Source organism: Takifugu flavidus, chromosome 21 (genome assembly GCF_003711565.1).
Source record: "Takifugu flavidus isolate HTHZ2018 chromosome 21, ASM371156v2, whole genome shotgun sequence".
Classification (NCBI taxonomy): domain Eukaryota; kingdom Metazoa; phylum Chordata; class Actinopteri; order Tetraodontiformes; family Tetraodontidae; genus Takifugu; species Takifugu flavidus.
The window spans coordinates 7,007,485-7,027,470 of NC_079540.1; the positions used below are offsets into that span (position 1 = coordinate 7,007,485).

At 47.2% G+C, this 19,986-nt stretch overlaps 1 protein-coding gene across 33 annotated transcripts in view; it reads right to left on the bottom strand.

Annotated features, from left to right (window-relative positions):
• The window catches only part of pleca (plectin a), a 68,496-nt gene that overhangs the window by 25,504 nt on the left and 23,006 nt on the right, over positions 1–19,986 (bottom strand). For 5 of the 33 annotated variants that reach the window (XM_057021182.1, XM_057021191.1, XM_057021199.1 and 2 more), the window contains 6 exons: positions 10,688–10,749; positions 9,558–9,572; positions 5,300–5,389; positions 4,360–4,395; positions 3,225–3,302; positions 3,054–3,146 (listed from right to left, as the gene is read on the bottom strand). In XM_057021182.1, the coding sequence (XP_056877162.1) occupies positions 3,054–3,146; positions 3,225–3,302; positions 4,360–4,395; positions 5,300–5,389; positions 9,558–9,572; positions 10,688–10,749 (374 nt within the window). Of the gene's footprint in view, positions 1–3,053; positions 3,147–3,224; positions 3,303–4,359; positions 4,396–5,299; positions 5,390–9,557; positions 9,573–10,687; positions 10,750–13,860; positions 14,135–17,254; positions 17,684–17,727; positions 18,149–18,384; positions 19,082–19,986 lie in introns of those variants that run through there. The other 28 variants (XM_057021183.1, XM_057021193.1, XM_057021205.1 and 25 more) reach the window with 16 other exon arrangements.

The following is a 19,986-nucleotide window of genomic DNA, read 5'->3' on the forward strand; positions in this document are numbered from 1 at the left end:
GAGGATGATTTGGTCTCATCACAAACGTTGCTGAACAGAATTCATTTACCTGGGAAACTAGTAGCTAGCTGCAACAGAGAAGTGCAGAAATTAATATAAAGATTGTAGTTTGGTGCACCAAATTATAGCTGGCTAGTTATTGTGTCCAAGATTTGGATCCCCAGAAACATGCTCCTCTGACTCCCAGAATGGTCACTGGGAAACGGTTCCCCCGGGTTTTACTGCAGTTTTAATGTTTCCTGCCAGCTTCATGCAGAGAGTAGCAGGAATGTTCAGATTAAGAATCCCCCGGTGGTCCACTATTACTGGACATAAGGAGGGGGGTGGGGGGGTTGCTTTTTGTTTGTATTTCACAACAGAAAATTAGATTAGAAAAATAGCCTGTCTGTCAGTCAGTCAGTCAGTCAGTCAAATCAAAGTCATTTTCAATTTAACAACAGTTTCATTCATATTCCTGTGAATAAACACCAGTAATCTTCCTCCCCTAACCCTCTAACCTCTAACCCTCTAACCCTCTAACCCTAACCCTCTAACCCTAACCATAACCCTCTAACCCTAACCCTCTAACCCTCTAACCCTAACCCTAACCCTAACCCTAACCCTCTAACCCCTAACCCTCTAACCCTCTAACCCTAACCCTCTAACCCTCTAACCCTAACCCTCTAACCCTAACCCTAACCCTAACCCTCTAACCCTCTAACCCTAACCTCTAACCCTAACCCTAACCCTAACCCAACCCTCTAACCCTCTAACCCTAACCCTCTAACCCTAACCCTAACCCTGTTCTATCATCTGTTCTATTATCATCTGTTCTATGGTGATGAGTCACTGCACAACTCATCATTTCACATGCAAACTCCTCTTTTTCGTGCAGGAAAGGGTGGCGAGCGGAAAAAGACTCTCCTCCTTCTGCTATTTTCCCTCCAGAAGGGAAACTCCACTTCTATAGTTGACGTGGGGACAGAGTGAATCAGCAGCCGAACGGAAAAAGAGCCTCCGCCCATTTTTAAGAGCGCGAGGATGATTTGGTCTCATCACAAACGTTGCTGAACAGAATTCATTTACCTGGGAAACTAGTAGCTAGCTGCAACAGAGAAGTGCAGAAATTAATATAAAGATTGTAGTTTGGTGCACCAAATTATAGCTGGCTAGTTATTGTGTCCAAGATTTGGATCCCCAGAAACATGCTCCTCTGACTCCCAGAATGGTCACTGGGAAACGGTTCCCCCGGGTTTTACTGCAGTTTTAATGTTTCCTGCCAGCTTCATGCAGAGAGTAGCAGGAATGTTCAGATTAAGAATCCCCCGGTGGTCCACTATTACTGGACATAAGGAGGGGGGTGGGGGGGTTGCTTTTTGTTTGTATTTCACAACAGAAAATTAGATTAGAAAAATAGCCTGTCTGTCAGTCAGTCAGTCAGTCAGTCAAATCAAAGTCATTTTCAATTTAACAACAGTTTCATTCATATTCCTGTGAATAAACACCAGTAATCTTCCTCCCCTAACCCTCTAACCCTCTAACCCTAACCGTCTAACCCCTAACCCTAACCCTAACTAACCCTAACCTAACCCTCCTCTAACCCTCTAACCCTAACCCTAACCCTCTAACCCTAACCCTAACCCTCTACCCTCTAACCCTAACCTCTAACCCTAACCCTCTAACCCTAACCTAACCTCCTCTAACCCTCTAACCCTAACCTAACCCTCCTCTAACCCTCTAACCCTAACCCTCTAACCCTAACCCTAACCCTAACTAACCCTAACCTAACCCTCCTCTAACCCTCTAACCCTAACCCTCTAACCCTAACCCTCTAACCCTAACCTAACCCTCCTCTAACCCTCTAACCCTAACCCTCTACCCTAACCCTAACCCTAACTAACCCTAACCTAACCCTCCTCTAACCCTAACCCCTCTAACCCTAACCCTCTAACCCTAACCCTCTAACCCTAACCCTCTAACCCTAACCTAACCCTCCTCTAACCCTCTAACCCTAACCTAACCCTCCTCTAACCCTCTAACCCTAACCCCTCTAACCCTCTACCCTAACCCTCTAACCCTAACCCTCTAACCCTACCCTAACTAACCCTAACCTAACCCTCCTCTAACCCTCTAACCCTAACCCTCTAACCCTAACCCTCTAACCCTAACCCTAACCCTCTAACCCTAACCCTCTACCCTAACCTAACCCCTAACCCTCCTCTAACCCTCTAACCCTAACCCTCTAACCCTAACCTAACCCTAACTAACCCTAACCCTCTAACCCTAACCCTCTAACCCTAACCTAACCCTCCTCTAACCCTAACCCTCTAACCCTAACCCTAACCCTAACTAACCCTAACCTAACCCTCCTCTAACCCTCTAACCCTAACCCCTCTAACCCTCTACCCTAACCCTCTAACCCTCTAACCCTAACCCTCTAACCCTAACCCTCTAACCCTAACCTAACCCTCCTCTAACCCTCTAACCCTAACCCTCTAACCCTAACCCTAACTAACCCTAACCTAACCCTCCTCTAACCCTAACCCTCTAACCCTAACCCTCTAACCCTCTAACCCTAACCCTCTAACCCTAACCTAACCCTCCTCTAACCCTCTAACCCTAACCTAACCCTCCTCTAACCCTCTAACCCTAACCCTAACCCTAACCCTAACCCTAACCCTAACCCTAACCTAACCCTCCTCTAACCCTCTAACCCTAACCCTCTAACCCTAACCCTCTAACCCTCTAACCCTAACCTCTAACCCTAACCCTCTAACCCACTAACCCTCCCCTAACCCTAACCCTCTAACCCTAACCCTAACCCAACCCTCCCCTAACCCCTAACCCTCCCCTAACCCTAACCTTCTAACCCTAACCCTCTAACCCTAACCCTCCCCTAACCTTCTAACCCTAACCCTCTAACCCCCTAACCCTAACCCACTAACCCTCCCCTAACCCTAACCCTAACCTTCTAACCCTAACCCTCCCCTAACCCTCTAACCCTAACCCTCCCCTAACCCTAACCCTAACCCTCTAACCCTAACCCTCCCCTAACCCCTAACCCTAACCCTGACCTGGAAATGAAGGATGATGGTCCATATCAAGCCCAGGGTCAGCTTGGGGTTTCCATCCGCGATGTCGTCATTCCTGATGTTGACCAATTTGACCTGAAAAGGTGTGAAACAAAAAAAGGGAGTCAAAAAGCAGATCAGCCAACAGACTGAACCTTCCCAGGTGTGACTGACCTGTCTGTGTTTGAGGAAGTCCAGGGCAATCTGGACATTCTGCAGCTTGTGGAAGCGCATTCGACCCTTTTCTCTGGGCTGGAAAAGACGAGAGGACACCGAAAATCAGCTGGAGGATGAAAGAGGTGACTGAGGTCAGCAAAGAGGAAAGAAGAAAGAAATCAGATCTGTTCTAGTGGCTGGAAATCACAACAGCTGCGATTGGACAGAAAAGACAGCAAATTTGAAGTAGGATTCAAATTCTGCATAGATGAAGAGTGTTTGTTCAGACATCAGATCTGACCTTTAATGTATTCACAAAGCAGCCACCATGTCTGCAGGTGAACGGGTGAATGAATGAAACCCTGTTTAGTCTGGTCAGACTTGTGTGGCCTCGTCTGAGGGATGGCGACCCAGCAGCATCCTCGGTTCCTGACCAGCAGTGACGGTGGAGCCAGAACATGCACGGATGCGCCGCATTTGAAGCTTCCAGCCACAATATTACTGCACAAGTTATCAGCCTGATGAGGCGCAAATATTGACGACTCACACAATCACTAGTTTAAACAATCACTTTAATAAATTCCCAAAACCTGCTTTTACTTCTGGTTGGGACTTCAGGGTTTTACTTAATAATTCTACTAATAACTTAATGATGGCGCTGCTCTTGAGTGGATGGTTTTCACACCTAATAACTCTTTTGTAAAGATTCTCTTTCTTCCAACACGGCGAGGGCTAAGGTTAGCTAGGGTTAGCTAGGGTTAGCTAGGCCACTCTGAAACATCCTCGCTGTTAAAGCTACACCAGATTCATGACCAAGAGGAATTTTACTGATTGGAATCAGCAACTGCTGCAAAACAGCAGATTTGCCAGAAAACGAATGGCAAAAGATTTGAAAGTGATGATTTATTTGATGAAATAAAATGATCTGAAAGCTGCATCTTAATTTGAAGGTCGGCCAACATTGTGATGAGTGCTAAACTCAACTTAAACCACGTTTTTTAGTGAAACCTCTGTGTCCACCGTTACATCACAGACTTGATGAGATGCCGATGCTGCTACAGGAACGAGAGCGGGACAATCATGCACGACCCAGAAGCCTCCTAGCATGCCACGCCCCCCCGAAGCGGCCAGCCACAGTCCGATCACCACTCACCAACCGCACGTTCCTCACAAGGTCACGTTCCCGCGGCTTCTCACAGCAAGAGCATCACAAAAGACAGAAGGCAAAGGCAAAAGAGGAGGGGGGTCAGCAGACGGGGGCATAGGGGGGGGGGGGGGGCAGGTTATGAAGAAACCAACGAAACGGCTCCATAATTCAGTGCAGTGAAGTTAAGAGATGGAAGCAGATCAGGAACTTTGTGTTTTGTCCCCCCGAAAAAAAGACATTTTTGCTGTGATCAGTCAAGTGAAAAGAGCGAGAAATGAGAAAATCCCCAGAGAATCGACACATGCAGAAGACAGGACATGGGGACAGGACACGGGGACAGAGGACAGGGCACGGGGACAGAGGATAGGACACGGGGACAGAGGACAGGGCACGGGGACAGAGGACAGGACACGGGGACAGAGGACAGGGACAGAGGACAGGACACAGGGACAGAGGACAGGGACAGATGACAGGACACGGGGACAGGGGACAGAGGACAGGACACGGGGACAGAGGACAGGACACGGGGACAGAGGACAGGGACAGATGACAGGACACGGGGACAGAGAACAGGACACAGGGACAGAGGACAGGACACGGGGACAGAGGACAGGGACAGATGACAGGACACGGGGACAGAGGACAGGACACAGGACAGAGGACAGGACACGGGGACAGATTACAGGACACAGGGACAGATGACAGGACACAGGGACAGATGACAGGAAACAGGGACAGATGACAGGACACAGGGACAGAGGACAGGACACAGGGACAGAGGACAGGACACGGGGACAGAGGACAGGGACAGATGACAGGACACGGGGACAGAGGACAGGACACAGGGACAGAGGACAGGGCACAGGGACAGATTACAGGACACAGGGACAGACGACAGGACACAGGGACAGACGACAGGACACTTCCTGAGGGAGACAGTGCTCACCAGCGTCTCTCCAGAGAGCACCTCCAGCAGAGAGATGAGGTTGTGTCCATCTCTGAGGTCCTCGTACAGGTCAGTGACATGTCTCTGGGCCTGGGGACACAAGAGGACGCACGTCAATCTGCTGTCCGCCTGGTGAACGGAGCAGCACAACTGGTTACACTCACAACTAGAGGACATCTACACACATGAAGCACACTAAAAGGAATAAAGCAGCTTTACAGAAAGGTCACAAACACAACAGATAGCATTTTGTTTCTGCGTTCAAAATCTATTTTATTATTTCGACCTCTCACAGTCAGCCGGAACAGGAACAGAGGACACGGGGACAGAGGACAGGACATGGGGACAGACGACAGTCAGCCCTCAGGGTAAATATTTGATTATGGTGTCTTAATTAGGGCCATTTGGAAATACTTCAAGGTTCTGGGAGATATTTGCCAGCAAACATTTTTATATGTAGAAGGACTATAGCTTGATTTTTTTGTCATGTGTCATGTGATGGCCCCTCAGCCTTGGGGAGTCGGACTTCTGTGGGTTGGTATGCACCAAGGTAACCATGAGGGAAATGGTTTGGCTGGAAGCAGAGTGTGTGCTGGTCAGCCTCTTCCTGTAGTGACATCTCCTCTAGCTGTATTGACGGTACCTGATGAGAGTGCACCAAATTCCCCAGCTGTGTTGACTGCACGTGCACTTACGCGTGCTATGTTCCCTGCTGGACATGACCTGGAACAAAGTAGCACAGAGGGGGCCGTGTGGATCTCTTGGTGTCTGTACCTGACTCTCTTTTTTTCCCATCTTGCTCAGGGACCTGGCAGCAGGGCAAAGGCAGCTTTTTGGAAAGGTGTCGATGGGGAGAGTGCTGCTCAAGGATATCTCCTTAGGGGCGAGCTGCAGGGGAGGAAGTGGTTTCCACTTGGAGAAAACTTTGTTGTCCCAACTAAATTTTGCTGAGAAGTGTTGAAAACGTCACACAATCAGTTGGGTCACTTGCAGGTCCATAAAACCTGAGAAAATACCCTCCGATGGCCCAATCAGACCATAAAACCCGCTCCTTTGTTCCCCTTCCCAGTGGTTAGACAGCCTTCTGAACATCTTATTGTTGATTGTGTGGGACCCCTTCCCTCTTCTAAATCTGATAATGTGTCAGAGCACAAGATATCCAGCCACGAACCCACAGGGCACCTGTACAGCGGGGCTGTGGTCAAAGTACTGACGCAATTCAGTTCAGTGTTTGGAATTCCGAAGGTACTCCAGGGTGACCAGGGGTCGAATTATTCATCACAACTGTTTGCTCAAGTTTTGAAACAGCTTGGGATAAACCATAGCCAAGCCTCTGTCCACCGGGCTCAGTGCCTAGGTGCCGTGGAAAGCCAGTGCCAGTGAGGTGGTGCACGAAAGTACGGGCTTTAGTCCCAACGAACTTGTGTTTGGAGAGCCCACAGCCCACTGCTGCAAGATGTAGTAACACATACTGAACCGCCTCAGAAGTTGGTTGATAACGTCAGTGGTTTCCGGCGTCGTCTCTATGTGGCTGGTGAGATGATTTGGTTCACAGGTCCAGTCCTGGTGATCAGGTGCTTGCCTTGTTGCCTGTCTGAGGTTCAACATTTCAAGCTAAATTGCACGGACCTTTCACGGTTTTGCAAGAGGTATCTGAGCAGAACTATGTGCTCTCAACACCCACCTGTTGGAAACATTCCTAACTCTGTCATGTTAACCTACTGAGACAACATTGTACAGAAGAATTTGCAACCAGACACTGTCAAACCGGTGTTGGTGGCGGATACGTTGGGAAAGCAGGTGCCTGTTGTCTGTACCTGAGGATGATGGCTTGGATTTTCCTGATGTCTGTTGCGAGGACAATTGAAAAACTTTAAATAACCTGCGGCCTCTGTTTAGGCCCTCGTCTAAAGAACATGGTATTGAAATGTTTGCTCTAATCAAGACATATCTGTGGTTGTTTAATGGTGTTCCAACTTGCACAGTTCTGGTGGAACATCTCGGATGTGCCACCCATCTGCCAGTGTTTCTTAACCCAGTGTTCTCTCTCTCTCTCTCTCTCTCTCTCTCTCTCTCTCTCTCTCTCTAGATATATATATATATATATATATTACTGCACCCGGTCTAGTTATATATATATATATATATATATATATATATATATAACTAGACCGGATGCTTATCCACTGCCACAAATTGAGGACTGTATTAATCAGATGGGTTCAGCTAAATTTGCTTCTAAATTTGATTTACTTAAAGGGTATTGGCAAGTTCCACTGTGGTGGCACCACCAGGAGGGTCCCCTCCTGGACACTAGGGGTCTCTGCGACTTTGGCTCTCAGTGTCTAGCGAGTCCTGATTGGAGTGGAGAGCTGCACCTGGGAGCTGCTGATTAAATGGCTCAGTCCCAGGCTGTGTCCGACTCCACACCCTCGTTCCCTGTTCACTCGTTCCCTGTTCCCTCCTCACTACATGGGGGACATGGATTGAGTGAACTACGTACTGCACTCAATTTAAAGTTAGTACTCGGGCGTCACTTACGGCGCACGTAAAGTGACGTCATGGTGTCGCATAATAATTACGAAGCGGTCGCCAGGAAAAGTGGCCAGGTCCATTTAATTATTTTCACCCATCAGAAAAACATTCAGCGGTCATTTTATGAAAATGCAATATTTTACCCTATAATTAACTTTATATAATAAAATGAAATATTAATGTCAATAATAATACAATAATAATTACTTATTACCTAAAATAATTAGTGTCCCTTGACATTTTCAAGCCAAGACGTGATGGAACATTCTCAAGTCATATTCCGTTGTAGTGAAAACATTTAAAAAAGCAAGTTTTCATCAAAAAATGGATCCAGAGCTACTTTTCATCTTTGTAAATATTCTTTCTTATTTCCAAAAATTTCGTATATCAAACGGCACAGTAGAAATTAAGTTAAAAATGTCTCCCATCAGCCTTTACGTGATACCGTAAAGGCTGATGGGAGACATTACCGAGTTAGGGTGCATCGCTTGTCCACTACTTTTCGCAGTGCATTGTGGGATACATTGAGTGGACTAGATAGGGTCCAGTGATGCTCACTAACAATTCGGACACTATTTTAAAATGGCGTCCACACTATTGAGGGCACTATGTAGGGTATAGGGGGGGTTAGGACACAGCCTATGTAGAGTATGGGGGGGTTAGGACACAGCCTATGTAGGGTATGGGGGGGGTTAGGACACAGCCTATGTAGGGTATGGGGGGGGTTAGGACACAGCCTATGTAGGGTATAGGGGGGGGGGTAGGACACAGCCTATGTAGGGTATGGGGGGGTTAGCACACAGCCTATGTAGGGTATAGGGGGGGTTAGGACACAGCCTATGTAGGGTATGGGGGGGGGGGGGGGTTAGACACAGCCTATGTAGGGTATAGGGGGGGTTAGGACACAGCCTATGTAGGGTATGGGGGGGTTAGCACACAGCCTATGTAGGGTATGGGGGGGGTTAGCACACAGCCTATGTAGGGTATAGGGGGGGTTAGGACACAGCCTATGTAGGGTATAGGGGGGGTTAGGACACAGCCTATGTAGGGTATGGGGGGGGTTAGGACACAGCCTATGTAGGGTATAGGGGGGGTTAGGACACAGCTATGTAGGGTATGGGGGGGTTAGGACACAGCTATGTAGGGTATGGGGGGGGGGGGGGGTTAGCACACAGCCTATGTAGGGTATGGGGGGGGTTAGGACACAGCCTATGTAGGGTATAGGGGGGGTTAGGACACAGCCTATGTAGGGTATAGGGGGGGGTTAGGACACAGCCTATGTAGGGTATAGGGGGGGTTAGGACACAGCCTATGTAGGGTATGGGGGGGGGTTAGGACACAGCCTATGTAGGGTATAGGGGGGGGGTTAGGACACAGCCCCAGTCTCACTCACTCACATAATCTCCTAATTCACAGCAGGGTGCACAAGATTGCAACAGAACGCAGCGCCGCTGTGCATTGATCAGCTACATGAAGCACAATCAGAGCCAGGCATCGATTATTGTTATGGGTGAGTATTTATCTTCCACTTAACATCTTAATTATTGCAAAGCTGCAAAATCCCAAATATGTGATATTTGCTTATCTTAAAGAACATTCAGTGTGCACATCTCAGCAGATCCATGTGTGGGTGATTATGGGATGTGCAGAGAAATCTCAGTAGTTAGAGACGCATGAACATGAGGGAACAAAGGTGAAAGCACTCAGCAGGCTGTTGACCTACCTCCACCTTCCAGTGCTGATGGAAGAGGATAGGAATGGGACGGAAGATAGAAAAGAAAACAAAGTCGGATGAGATTAGATAAAACTTGTGGTGACTCACAAAAGAAAACACAGACAAAAGAGGAAGACGTGGATGCAGATGAGAAGTGACAGAAGCCACGTTCGGTTTTTACGCATCTTATAATCCACCAATGGAGCTGGTTGATTAATGTCTCCATGACCAAAGGCGTGATTCAAAACGCACCACAACGCTGGCAACTCTGAGTTCTTAGTATTAACATTTAGTCCCATGACTTCACAACAGGAGCCAGGGTAGTGACCTGCAGAGTGTTTCGCACCCCAGTGCCAAGAACCTCCCAGGAAGAAGCTCTGTGACAAAAGCTTGTTGTGGGAGACGCCTCACAGTCAGCAGCTCCCACCTGACCAGAACAGGTTCCCTCTCCATGCGCTGTCATTCTCTTCTGACAGCCTCGTTTGAATAAATACACGTGTTCAGTTAATGGATTATAAATCCAGGTTGAACCATCAATCTCCTCAATAGCCCAGCAGATTTGCCTCATAGAACTGTACAAAACCTGAAAGTTCAGGGTTTTAAAAAAGCAGACACATTTTATCTTGTGTAGCAAGCAGCAAAAATGATGACACTAAATCAGAATGCAACATTTCTAGGCTACAGGAAATGAGTTTGACTGGGTCTAAATCAGGAACCACCAAGTTCTCAGGTTTCTGGGACCACCCAAGAACAGCTGACACCTCGTCACTGACTGTCTCCTGTCTGCTGAGAGATTTAGCTCAACACCTCACGCTGGGTGCAGGAGGTCTGACCTCGAGAAGTCGACCCCACAGTCTGGACCCCTGATGTTCAAGCGTCCGTGTGGCCCCTGAGGACAGGTGCCTCCAGCCTCTTACACACATGGGCAGAGACACTTTCCACTGCTGTCACTAAATCTGGAGGAATATACCATAAAGCTGGCATTAATCTGTCACCTGTGATTGTAAAGTGTATCTTTCTGGTAATTCTGAAAATGTTCTAGTAATTTAAGTTGTACAACGGGCGTCATAAAGCTGCTGAGGTTTGGCGTTAGCTAAACCGTCATGTCAAGGGTGAGTGTAGTGGCGGAGGGTTCTTACCTTCACCAGGTGCTTGTTGACCCACTTTGTGAAGGTCTTTTTCTGAACTCTGTCCCGTTCATCTGTGAGAGATAGAAGAAAGATTTTAGAAATGGAATGAATATGAATAAGGGAAGCGAAAAAAACTGGAAGGAAAGAATGCAAATATGAGATATTAGCACAGGATGATTTTCTAACCCTGGAAGGATTTGAGATCGCATTTCATTAAAAGACTTGCATGTATGCTACAAAGGCAGGTACATGCTGCTGCTACTGCTACTACTGCTGCTGCTGCTGCTACTGCTACTGCTGCTGCTGCTGCTACTGCTGCTGCTGCTGCTGCTGCTGCTGCTACTGCTGCTGCTGCTGCTGCTGCTGCTGCTGCTACTACTACTACTACTGCTGCTGCTACTATTGCTGTTGCTACTGCTGCTGCTGCTGCTGCTACTGCTACTACTACTACTGCTGCTGCTGCTGCTACTGCTACTACTGCTGCTGCTACTACTACTACTACTGCTGCTGCTGCTACTGCTACTACTACTACTGCTGCTGCTGCTGCTACTACTACTACTGCTGCTGCTGCTGCTACTGCTACTACTACTGCTGTTGCTACTGCTACTACTACTGCTGCTGCTGCTACTGCTACTACTACTACTGCTGCTGCTGCTGCTACTGCTACTACTGCTGCTGCTGCTGCTACTGCTACTACTACTACTGCTACTGCTGCTGCTACTACTACTGCTGTTGCTGCTGCTGCTACTACTACTACTGCTGCTGCTGCTGCTGCTGCTACTACTACTGCTGCTGCTGCTACTACTATGCTGCTGCTGCTGCTACTACTACTACTACTGCTGCTGCTGCTGCTACTGCTACTGTTGCTACTGCTACTACTGCTGTTGCTACTGCTACTGTTGCTACTGCTACTACTGCTGTTGCTACTGCTACTGTTGCTACTGCTACTGCTACTACTACTACTACTACTACTACTGCTGCTACTGCTGCTGCTGCTACTGCTACTGCTGCTGCTGCTACTGCTACTACTGCTACCACTGCTACTCTTGCTGCTGCTGCTCTGCTCATGCACACTCTGCTTGTTGGTCACACATCAGTGGAAACTGCTTATGTGTTTGCAGTGTTTTTGTCAGTCATGCAGAGAAGATTCCATCCCATCATCACATCAGGGCTGAGAGCTGCCAGGACATGAAACACGGTGTGATGTTCCTACAGACTGGTTTTAAATTGCTGGATGTTTGTTGAAATTCTCCAGACAGACAAAACATCTGGCAGAAAAGAACATAGTTGACTGGAATCCCCACTATGTTTTCACAAGGACGGGACCTCACTTCTGATATCTGATATATCACATCTACCTTTATTCGCAGCACTGGATGTTTGACTCTAACCCAAACACTAGCCCTGACCCAAACACTAGCCCTGACCCAAACCCTAACCCAAACACTAACCCTGACCCAAACCCTAACCCAAACACTAACCCTGACCCAAACCCTAACCCAAACACTAACCCTAACCAAAACACTAGCCCTGACCCAAACACTAGCCCTAACCCAAACACTAGCCCTGACCCAAACACTAGCCCTGACCCAAACACTAGCCCTGACCCAAACCCTAACCCAAACACTAACCCTGACCCAAACCCTAACCCAAACACTAGCCCTGACCCAAACCCTAACCCAAACCCTAACACTAACCCTAACCAAACACTAACCCTAACACTAACACTAGCCCTAACCCAAACACTAGCCCTGACCCAAACACTAGCCCTAACCCAAACACTAGCCCTGACCCAAACCCTAACCCAAACACTAACCCTAACCCCAACCCTGACACTAGCCCTAACCCAAACATTAGCCCTGACCCAAACCCTAACACTAACCCTAACCCAAACACTAACCCTGACCCAAACACTAGCCCTAACCCAAACACTAGCCCTGACCCAAACCCTAACCCAAACACTAACCCTAACCCCAACCCTGACACTAACCCTAACCCAAACACTAGCCCTAACCCTGACCCAAACCCTAACACTAACCCTAACCCAAACACTAACCCTAACCCAAACACTAACCCTGACCCAACCCTAACCCTGACCCAAACACTAACCCTGACCCAAACCCTAACCCTGACCCAAACACTAACCCTAACCCAAACACTAACCCTGACCCAAACACTAACCCTGACCCAAACACTAAGCCTGACCCAAACCCTAACCCAAACCCTAACCCAAACACTAACCCTGACCCAAACACTAACCCTGACCCAAACACTAACCCTGACCCAAACACTAACCCTAACCCTAACCCAAACACTAACCCTGACCCAAACCCAAACACTAACCCTAACCCCAACCCTAACCCTAACCCAAACCCTAACACTAACACTAGCCCTAACCTGACCCAAACCCTAACCCTAACCCAACCCTGACCCTAACCCAAACCCTAACCCTAACCCAACCCTGACCCTAACCCTAACCCAAACACTAACCCTAACCCCAACCCTGACCCCAACCCTAACCCAAACACTAACCCTAACCCACACACTAACCCTAACCAAAACCCTAACCCAAACCCTAACCCCAACCCTGACCCCAACCCTGACCCTAAACCCTAACTAACCCTAACCCATTCCCCAGCTCAAACCCATGACAACCTCAGAAGGTCACCATCCGTCTTTACTGATCCTAACTAACGTGTTTGTTCGGCTGACCTGCAGCCTGGTGCCGCTCACCACGCTACAGATGTTTGCTTTCATCCTCCCAGTTGAAGGCACCTGATGAAGATATCCGATGTCCTGAAAGAACCTTATTGTTCAGTCACTACAGGGCAGCGACACGTGAGTTCCCCGACTCATCCCATCGCGTTCCTGAATGCCTGCAGCTTGCTGTCATGCAATAATAAGATCTTTACAGATACGCTGGGCAGATTTCCTCCAAAACTAAATGTTAAATTTAGAATTTTAAAAAACAGAATTCTTTATCTTAAGAAGAAAAAGTGGCAACACATGACTGGGTCGGACTTACTTGATTAAAGTCAAGTTGGAGAAAAATGAAAAAAGACTATTTAAGATTTATAGACAAGAAGCTAAAGTTATTGGAGAAAAGAACATTTTTTACATTTTAAATCAAAGACGTTTTTGCTTTCAGACAGCTTATCCCTCATGAGTGCAGGACACGCTACCTTTCCGGTATTCCACCACACCGACCCCTCCGTGGTAGCCGGAGTCGTGGATGAAGACCCCGTCCCTGCTCACGCTGTCAGAGGAGTACGTTCGGAATCTCTGCTTCATTGTCAGTTCTCTCCCTGAACAAACCGTGAAGAGCTGCCTGAACACAGATCGTTCCCTCTTTCCCCACCAGTTCTTCCTTCCCGTCCAAGAGAACCTCTCCTCTCCCTCCTGCTGCCAGCTCTCGTTAAAGCCATGCCTGCGGGCTACGCCGGCAGAGGCCGTCATTCACCACCAAGTCAAAGCGATGAGGAAGGTTCCGCACAAACCCGCCTGCTATGTGAGACAGCTGAACTGCACTCAACAGTATCCACTGAAGTTTAGTCCGTCTAAAGGGGATCAAAAAGCAAATGTCCAGATGCACTCCTGTCATAATGCAGCAACTTCCCAACTCAACACCATCCATTAATCTATTCAGTTAACTGATGAGTTGATAGTCTGAATACAACATAAATCAGTTCAACCAGTTCAAAGGTTTTAATGTGTTGTTTGAACCAAATTACAGGACACAAGACTACACGTTCTCCTCCCCGTCTACACTGAGGTGATAATAAGGTCCAGCCTGCTGGTCTTCTTTAAGGAAGGTGAGTGAGCAGATCCAGGGTCTGTACGTCCTTCGGACGGCGTTTGGACCAGGACGGGTTCATGGGGAGAGGTGTGCTTGGGAAGAGCTCACAAAACATGAGAACTTGAAGGGATCCCCAACTAGGAACAATAGACCTGATTTAATAAACATTAACTTCAACTCTAAACATGAAATGTATATAAAATAAAAAATAATCTGACATTTAAAAAGACTATTTGGTTTTCCTAAACTTTTATGAAACAATTCCCCCCAGAGGCTGTTTCTAGTTAATGACAACGATGGGTTATACTGGGACTAGTGATGCTCTGTATGGTCCATGATTGCAATAATGCACAATAATCGCACCCTCCTACGTTCAGTTCTGACACAAACATTCCCTTTTTAATAAGCAGCTTCCTTTACTGTTCTGTTGGAGTAACGCTGCAGTCTAGCCTATAATAGTCATGCTAAGAAATGGACCCAAGTCACAATGGCAAATAAATGCATGCGCTCATTGTCTCAACATGTGCTTTGAAATTTCCCTTCTCGCAACACTAATGTGAGATAACGAACCGTGGTCTGACCCCACCGACAGACGGAGACTTGATTAGCTATACTAGAGTATCGGGGCGAGATTTTTTTATCGCTTCAAGAAAAAAGGTGAAATGTTCAGAATATGAAGTCAAAATTTGTCTAGAAATGAAGCCAAATCAAGGATGTAGCTTCACCAACTCATCCAACTGTCTGCACAGCATTTTGAGAAGCTGTCGTACGTGCTGGTAACCTCAAAAAGTGACTTTAGTCTTGACATTTTAGTTCTACTTTCTTCTCAAAAATCTATTTTGAGTTTATTCTTGAAGAGCGTGATAAAAAAGATCTCTCTCCTATTAAGATCGCTCATGTCCCAATGCCAACGCAGAGAGTCTAGTCTAACCCGTCTACTTTACTAGTTGTTACTGACTAGTCCGACCCTTCTACTTTATGAGTTGTTACTGACTAGTCTAACCATTCTACTTTATTGGTTGTTACTGACTAGTCCCACCCTTCTACTTTATTGGTTGTTACTGACTAGTCTAACCATTCTACTTTATTGGTTGTTACTGACTAGTCCGACCCTTCTACTTTATTGGTTGTTACTGACTAGTCTGACCCTTTTACTTTATTGGTTGTTACCAACTAGTCTAACCCTTCTACTTTATTGGTTGTTACTGACTAGTCCGACCATTCTACTTTATTGGTTGTTACTGACTAGTCCGACCCTTCTACTTTATTGGTTGTTACTGACTAGTCCCACCCATCTACTTTATTGGTTGTTACTGACTAGTCTAACCCGTCTACTTTATTGGTTGTTACTGACTAGTCCAACCCTTCTACTTTATTGGTTGTTACTGACTAGTCCCACCATTCTACTTTATTGGTTGTTACTGACTAGTCTAACCCGTCTACTTTATTGGTTGTTACTGACTAGTCCACCATTCTACTTTATTGGTTGTTACTGACTAGTCTAACCCGTCTACTTTATTGGTTGTTACTGACTAGTCCAACCCTCTACTTTATTGGTTGTTACTGACTAGTCCCACCCTTCTACTTTATTGGTTGTTACTGACTAGTCCAACCTTCTACTTTATTGGTTGTTACTGACTAGTCCAACCATTCTACTTTATTGGTTGTTACTGACTAGTCTAACCATTTATTGGTTGTGGTGACCTCCACAGGTTAAAAATGTATTAAACATCTTATTCAAGACTTTTCACTCATCAGCAAGAACACTTTATAGCATAATTGGACGATAGCATAACAGCATATTAAGAACAAAGGTTTCAGTATTTGGGATTTCCCTGAATACCAACAAAAAAACAGACACGTACACATTGTTTCTTAGACCTAGCTGAAGAGTCCACATGCCAAAGTTAACGACATAATATCATGCTACATAAGACAAGCTGCTTCTGCATCAGAGATCTCCTGGAGACACTCTTCTCCTGAGAGCACCTGCCACCCTCACAGCACGTAGCTTTCTTCTTCACCCTCCTTCTCCGAACAGTGCTTTTGACCTGCGTTAGCCACAGCAGCATATTGAACTGATGTGTCAACAGACAGCTTTATTAATGCTTTACAAAGATATTTTCTGTATTTGCAGTCCAGCAAAACTCCTGCAGGGACTGAAGTTTATGATGAAATAAATCTAAACACAAAAAAGACTCTGGAGAAAAGATGCTTATGGCGGTTTATTCTCGTGCTTCTCACATGGGCAGCTCCTACCAAAGGCTGATTACAGTTGCCAGGCTAATTAAACATTAAACTGGTCCTGGAGAATAGGAAAACAGTTCCAGAAAGGTGGCATGTCAGAACCAAATAGGACCTCTTTAGATATCTGCAGCAGCACTTTTATAAGCCTGATCCACACAGCCCAAAACCAAATTACTGGATTGATGTGTTCAACAGTCCACAAAGATCACTGTGGCCTCAGACTTGTTCTGGTGGACTTCTGTTGATGCAGCTGCAACAGCAGGCAAAGGACACAGAAATCTTAAAGATATTTGAACTTGGACTTTTAGAGCCTTTTGGCTGAGAGGTGAAGTGTCATCAAGACTCTAAAAGAAGACGTTGCCTTTGACTTAAAGCTTTCTGGGTGACCGTGACCTCAATAGGAATTTACAAAGTAAAAATATCAACAACTATAAAAATATGCCAGTGAGCGTGAAAACAGCGCAGGACTGTGTGAAGCTTTTTATGAAACTGATAACATTCTGTGATAGAGGGGAGGAGCGAGAGGTTTGTACCTGAGCGCTGGGCCGTGCTACGGCGGCACCAAGGTGGAAAAACACCATCCATTTGTCTGGGACGTGTGCGTCATCGTGGACACCACAAATCCTCCGGTGGTGTGACCGTTTGAATGTTGGACACTTCAGACAATATATTTGAGAAATATACCAATGAAAGCCTTGCAGCATTAGGGGCCAGGTCCAACTGGTGCTGGCAGCTAAAGGGGTCCTAAAAGTGAGCTAATGTCTGGGTCTTAGAAGAGCTCAGAGGAATTTATTCAAAGCAAAGTCAAGTGCTGATACAGCAAATTCAAAGAGAACTGAAAGGTAACGAGGCTGAGCTAACGTCTTTCAAAACCTTGACCTTTAAAGTCCCCACAGAGCCAACGATTTCTTTCTGGAAAGCACTTCATAAGCATTATGAAGTAAAATATGTAATGAACGTAATTTCCATAATCTCTGGATGAACAAGGCCCAGACGTGTTACTTACGGCAGCGGTGAGCCGTCTGTCTCCCTCCTGTGTTTAAAAAGCTGCACAACATGAGAAAACTAGAAAACCTGCAGGCAAATTTCTGCTGCAGCCAAATCAGGAGCCGACAGCCGTCCTGGCGCTGACCTGCTAATCAGTGTTGATGTTGCTGTCGAGACAAGCCAACATCACTTTACACAGCCATTCTCAAGTATGCGCATTTCTGGAGTCGTTGCTATGGCAACAGAGCAAAAACAGACAGAAGTCCCATGTCCATTCAGCTGTCTACAGAGTGGTTTGGCCTCGAGCCTTTGGAGAGCTCGAATTTCTTGGTTTTGTGAATTTAAATGACAAAACAATGCAGTCTTGCACCCCTCCGCTCCTTTACCTTCGTTCTCAGGGTTAGGGTTAAAAGCTTTAACTGGAATTTTAAAGGTTAATGGCCGGAGCCGCCGCCCAGAGCCCCTCCCAGAGCCCCCCTGCCAGAGCCCCTCCCAGAGCCCCCCTGCCAGAGCCCCCCTCCCAGAGCCCCTCCCAGAGCCCCCTCCCAGAGCCCCCCTCCCAGAGCCCCCTCCCAGAGCCCCTCCCAGAGCCCCTCCCAGAGCCCCTCCCAGAGCCCTCCTCCAGAGCCCTCCTCCCAGAGCCCTCCTCCCAGAGCCCCTCCCAGGGGCCACCTACCCACGCAGCACATTCTGCTGTACAGATGGGAGCCCACTTGTCCGCAGCTCGTTTGAATGAAGGCCGTCCGCTGGTAGACTGTGACCCTGTCCTCCCGGCTGTAGAGCGCCGCTGCACACTTGCCGGTGTCGTCCGCTCCAGCCATGCTTGTGAGGCAGCGTCGGGCACAGGAGGCCACTCCACACGCGTATTTGTCCTCGGATGTACTGCCGCTCAAAACTTTCCCTTCTGCCGTCCCTGCCACGCAGAGGAGGGGAAACTACACACGCAGCCGTGTCAGGTTGCAGACACGCTTCGTGAAGCCCCGCCCACTTTTGTTGTGTTGTGGAGGAGAACTAAGAGGTCCATCATGAGACTATTGGTGCCATCAACGCACCTGGGAGGAAAATGAGAACACATGCGGCGTCCCTGTGGAACCCTAACCCAAGGCTGTAACCACGGCCCTGATCACAGAATCTCTCCTGCTTCTGGCAACAGAAAATAACGCTTCAATTGTCTCACAGTTGGTGGAGGCGGTTAAAGACGTGGACACAGGGAGGGAGTGTCAGGAACAGCAACTACAGACTTTTAGGCCTGGTCATAAATCCTCACTGCCTCCAACTAGAGCTGCAGGTCATAAATAACTGAAACAAGGAAACTTTAACTGATTTCATTACACATTTAAGTATTGAATTAAAGTATAACGTGTAGAATTGCCTTTAGTCTAAACCCATGTTAAAAAATCTAGTGTCTTCTGTGTGTGTGTGTGTGTGCGCGTGTGTGTGTGCGAGTGTGTGTGTGTGCGTGCGTGCGAGTGTGTGTGTGTGCGTGCGTGCGTGTGGGTGTGTGTGTGCGTGCGTGCGTGTGCGTGCGTGCGTGTGCGTGCGAGTGTGTGTGTGTGCGTGCGTGCGTGTGGGTGTGTGTGTGTGGGTGTGTGCGCGTGCGTGCGAGTGTGTGCGTGCGTGCGAGTGTGTGCGTGCGTGTGTGGGTGTGTCTTTAAAAATAAACATATGAAGGTACAGTGACATGCGATACTTTTAGGTTAATGTGAGCTTAGCGAGAGGAAGATGAAACCATCGCTAAAAGGTAAAACGTTACAGATCAAACAGTCCCTTCAATTTCCATCTCTTACATTTTTAAAATAACAGTCAAGGATGTGTTTTATTTTTGGTATCTAGCAATAGTGATTTAACAGGTTTACTACACACATTATTATGTAGCTCAACACACACTAATGTAGTGAACACACACATTAGTCGATGAATTAGCTGGACGAAGAAGCAAAGACAGATTAGCATAAACACAGATGTGGTGAATCTGTTCACCGGTTATCTAAAGACAAGATGGCGTTTTCCAACACACTCCTGACCAAACCGCCAACAGTGAAGTGAAGGAGGAGTCAGTCATGACTGCCAACCACATCCAGACATCTGGCAAAGGCGGACGAGAGCTTCAGCATTAAAGCTGGAGCACACTGAGGTGTGGCTTCCTCAGGTGGTCCATCCCGTCACGTTTAAAAAAGGACAACAAGGCTACGAGAACAAGGGAAGTGATGAGTGGCCACCGCACGTTACAGTTCAGAGCAACCGCAAATCAGCTTGTAGCTTTGGAATGATGCAAACA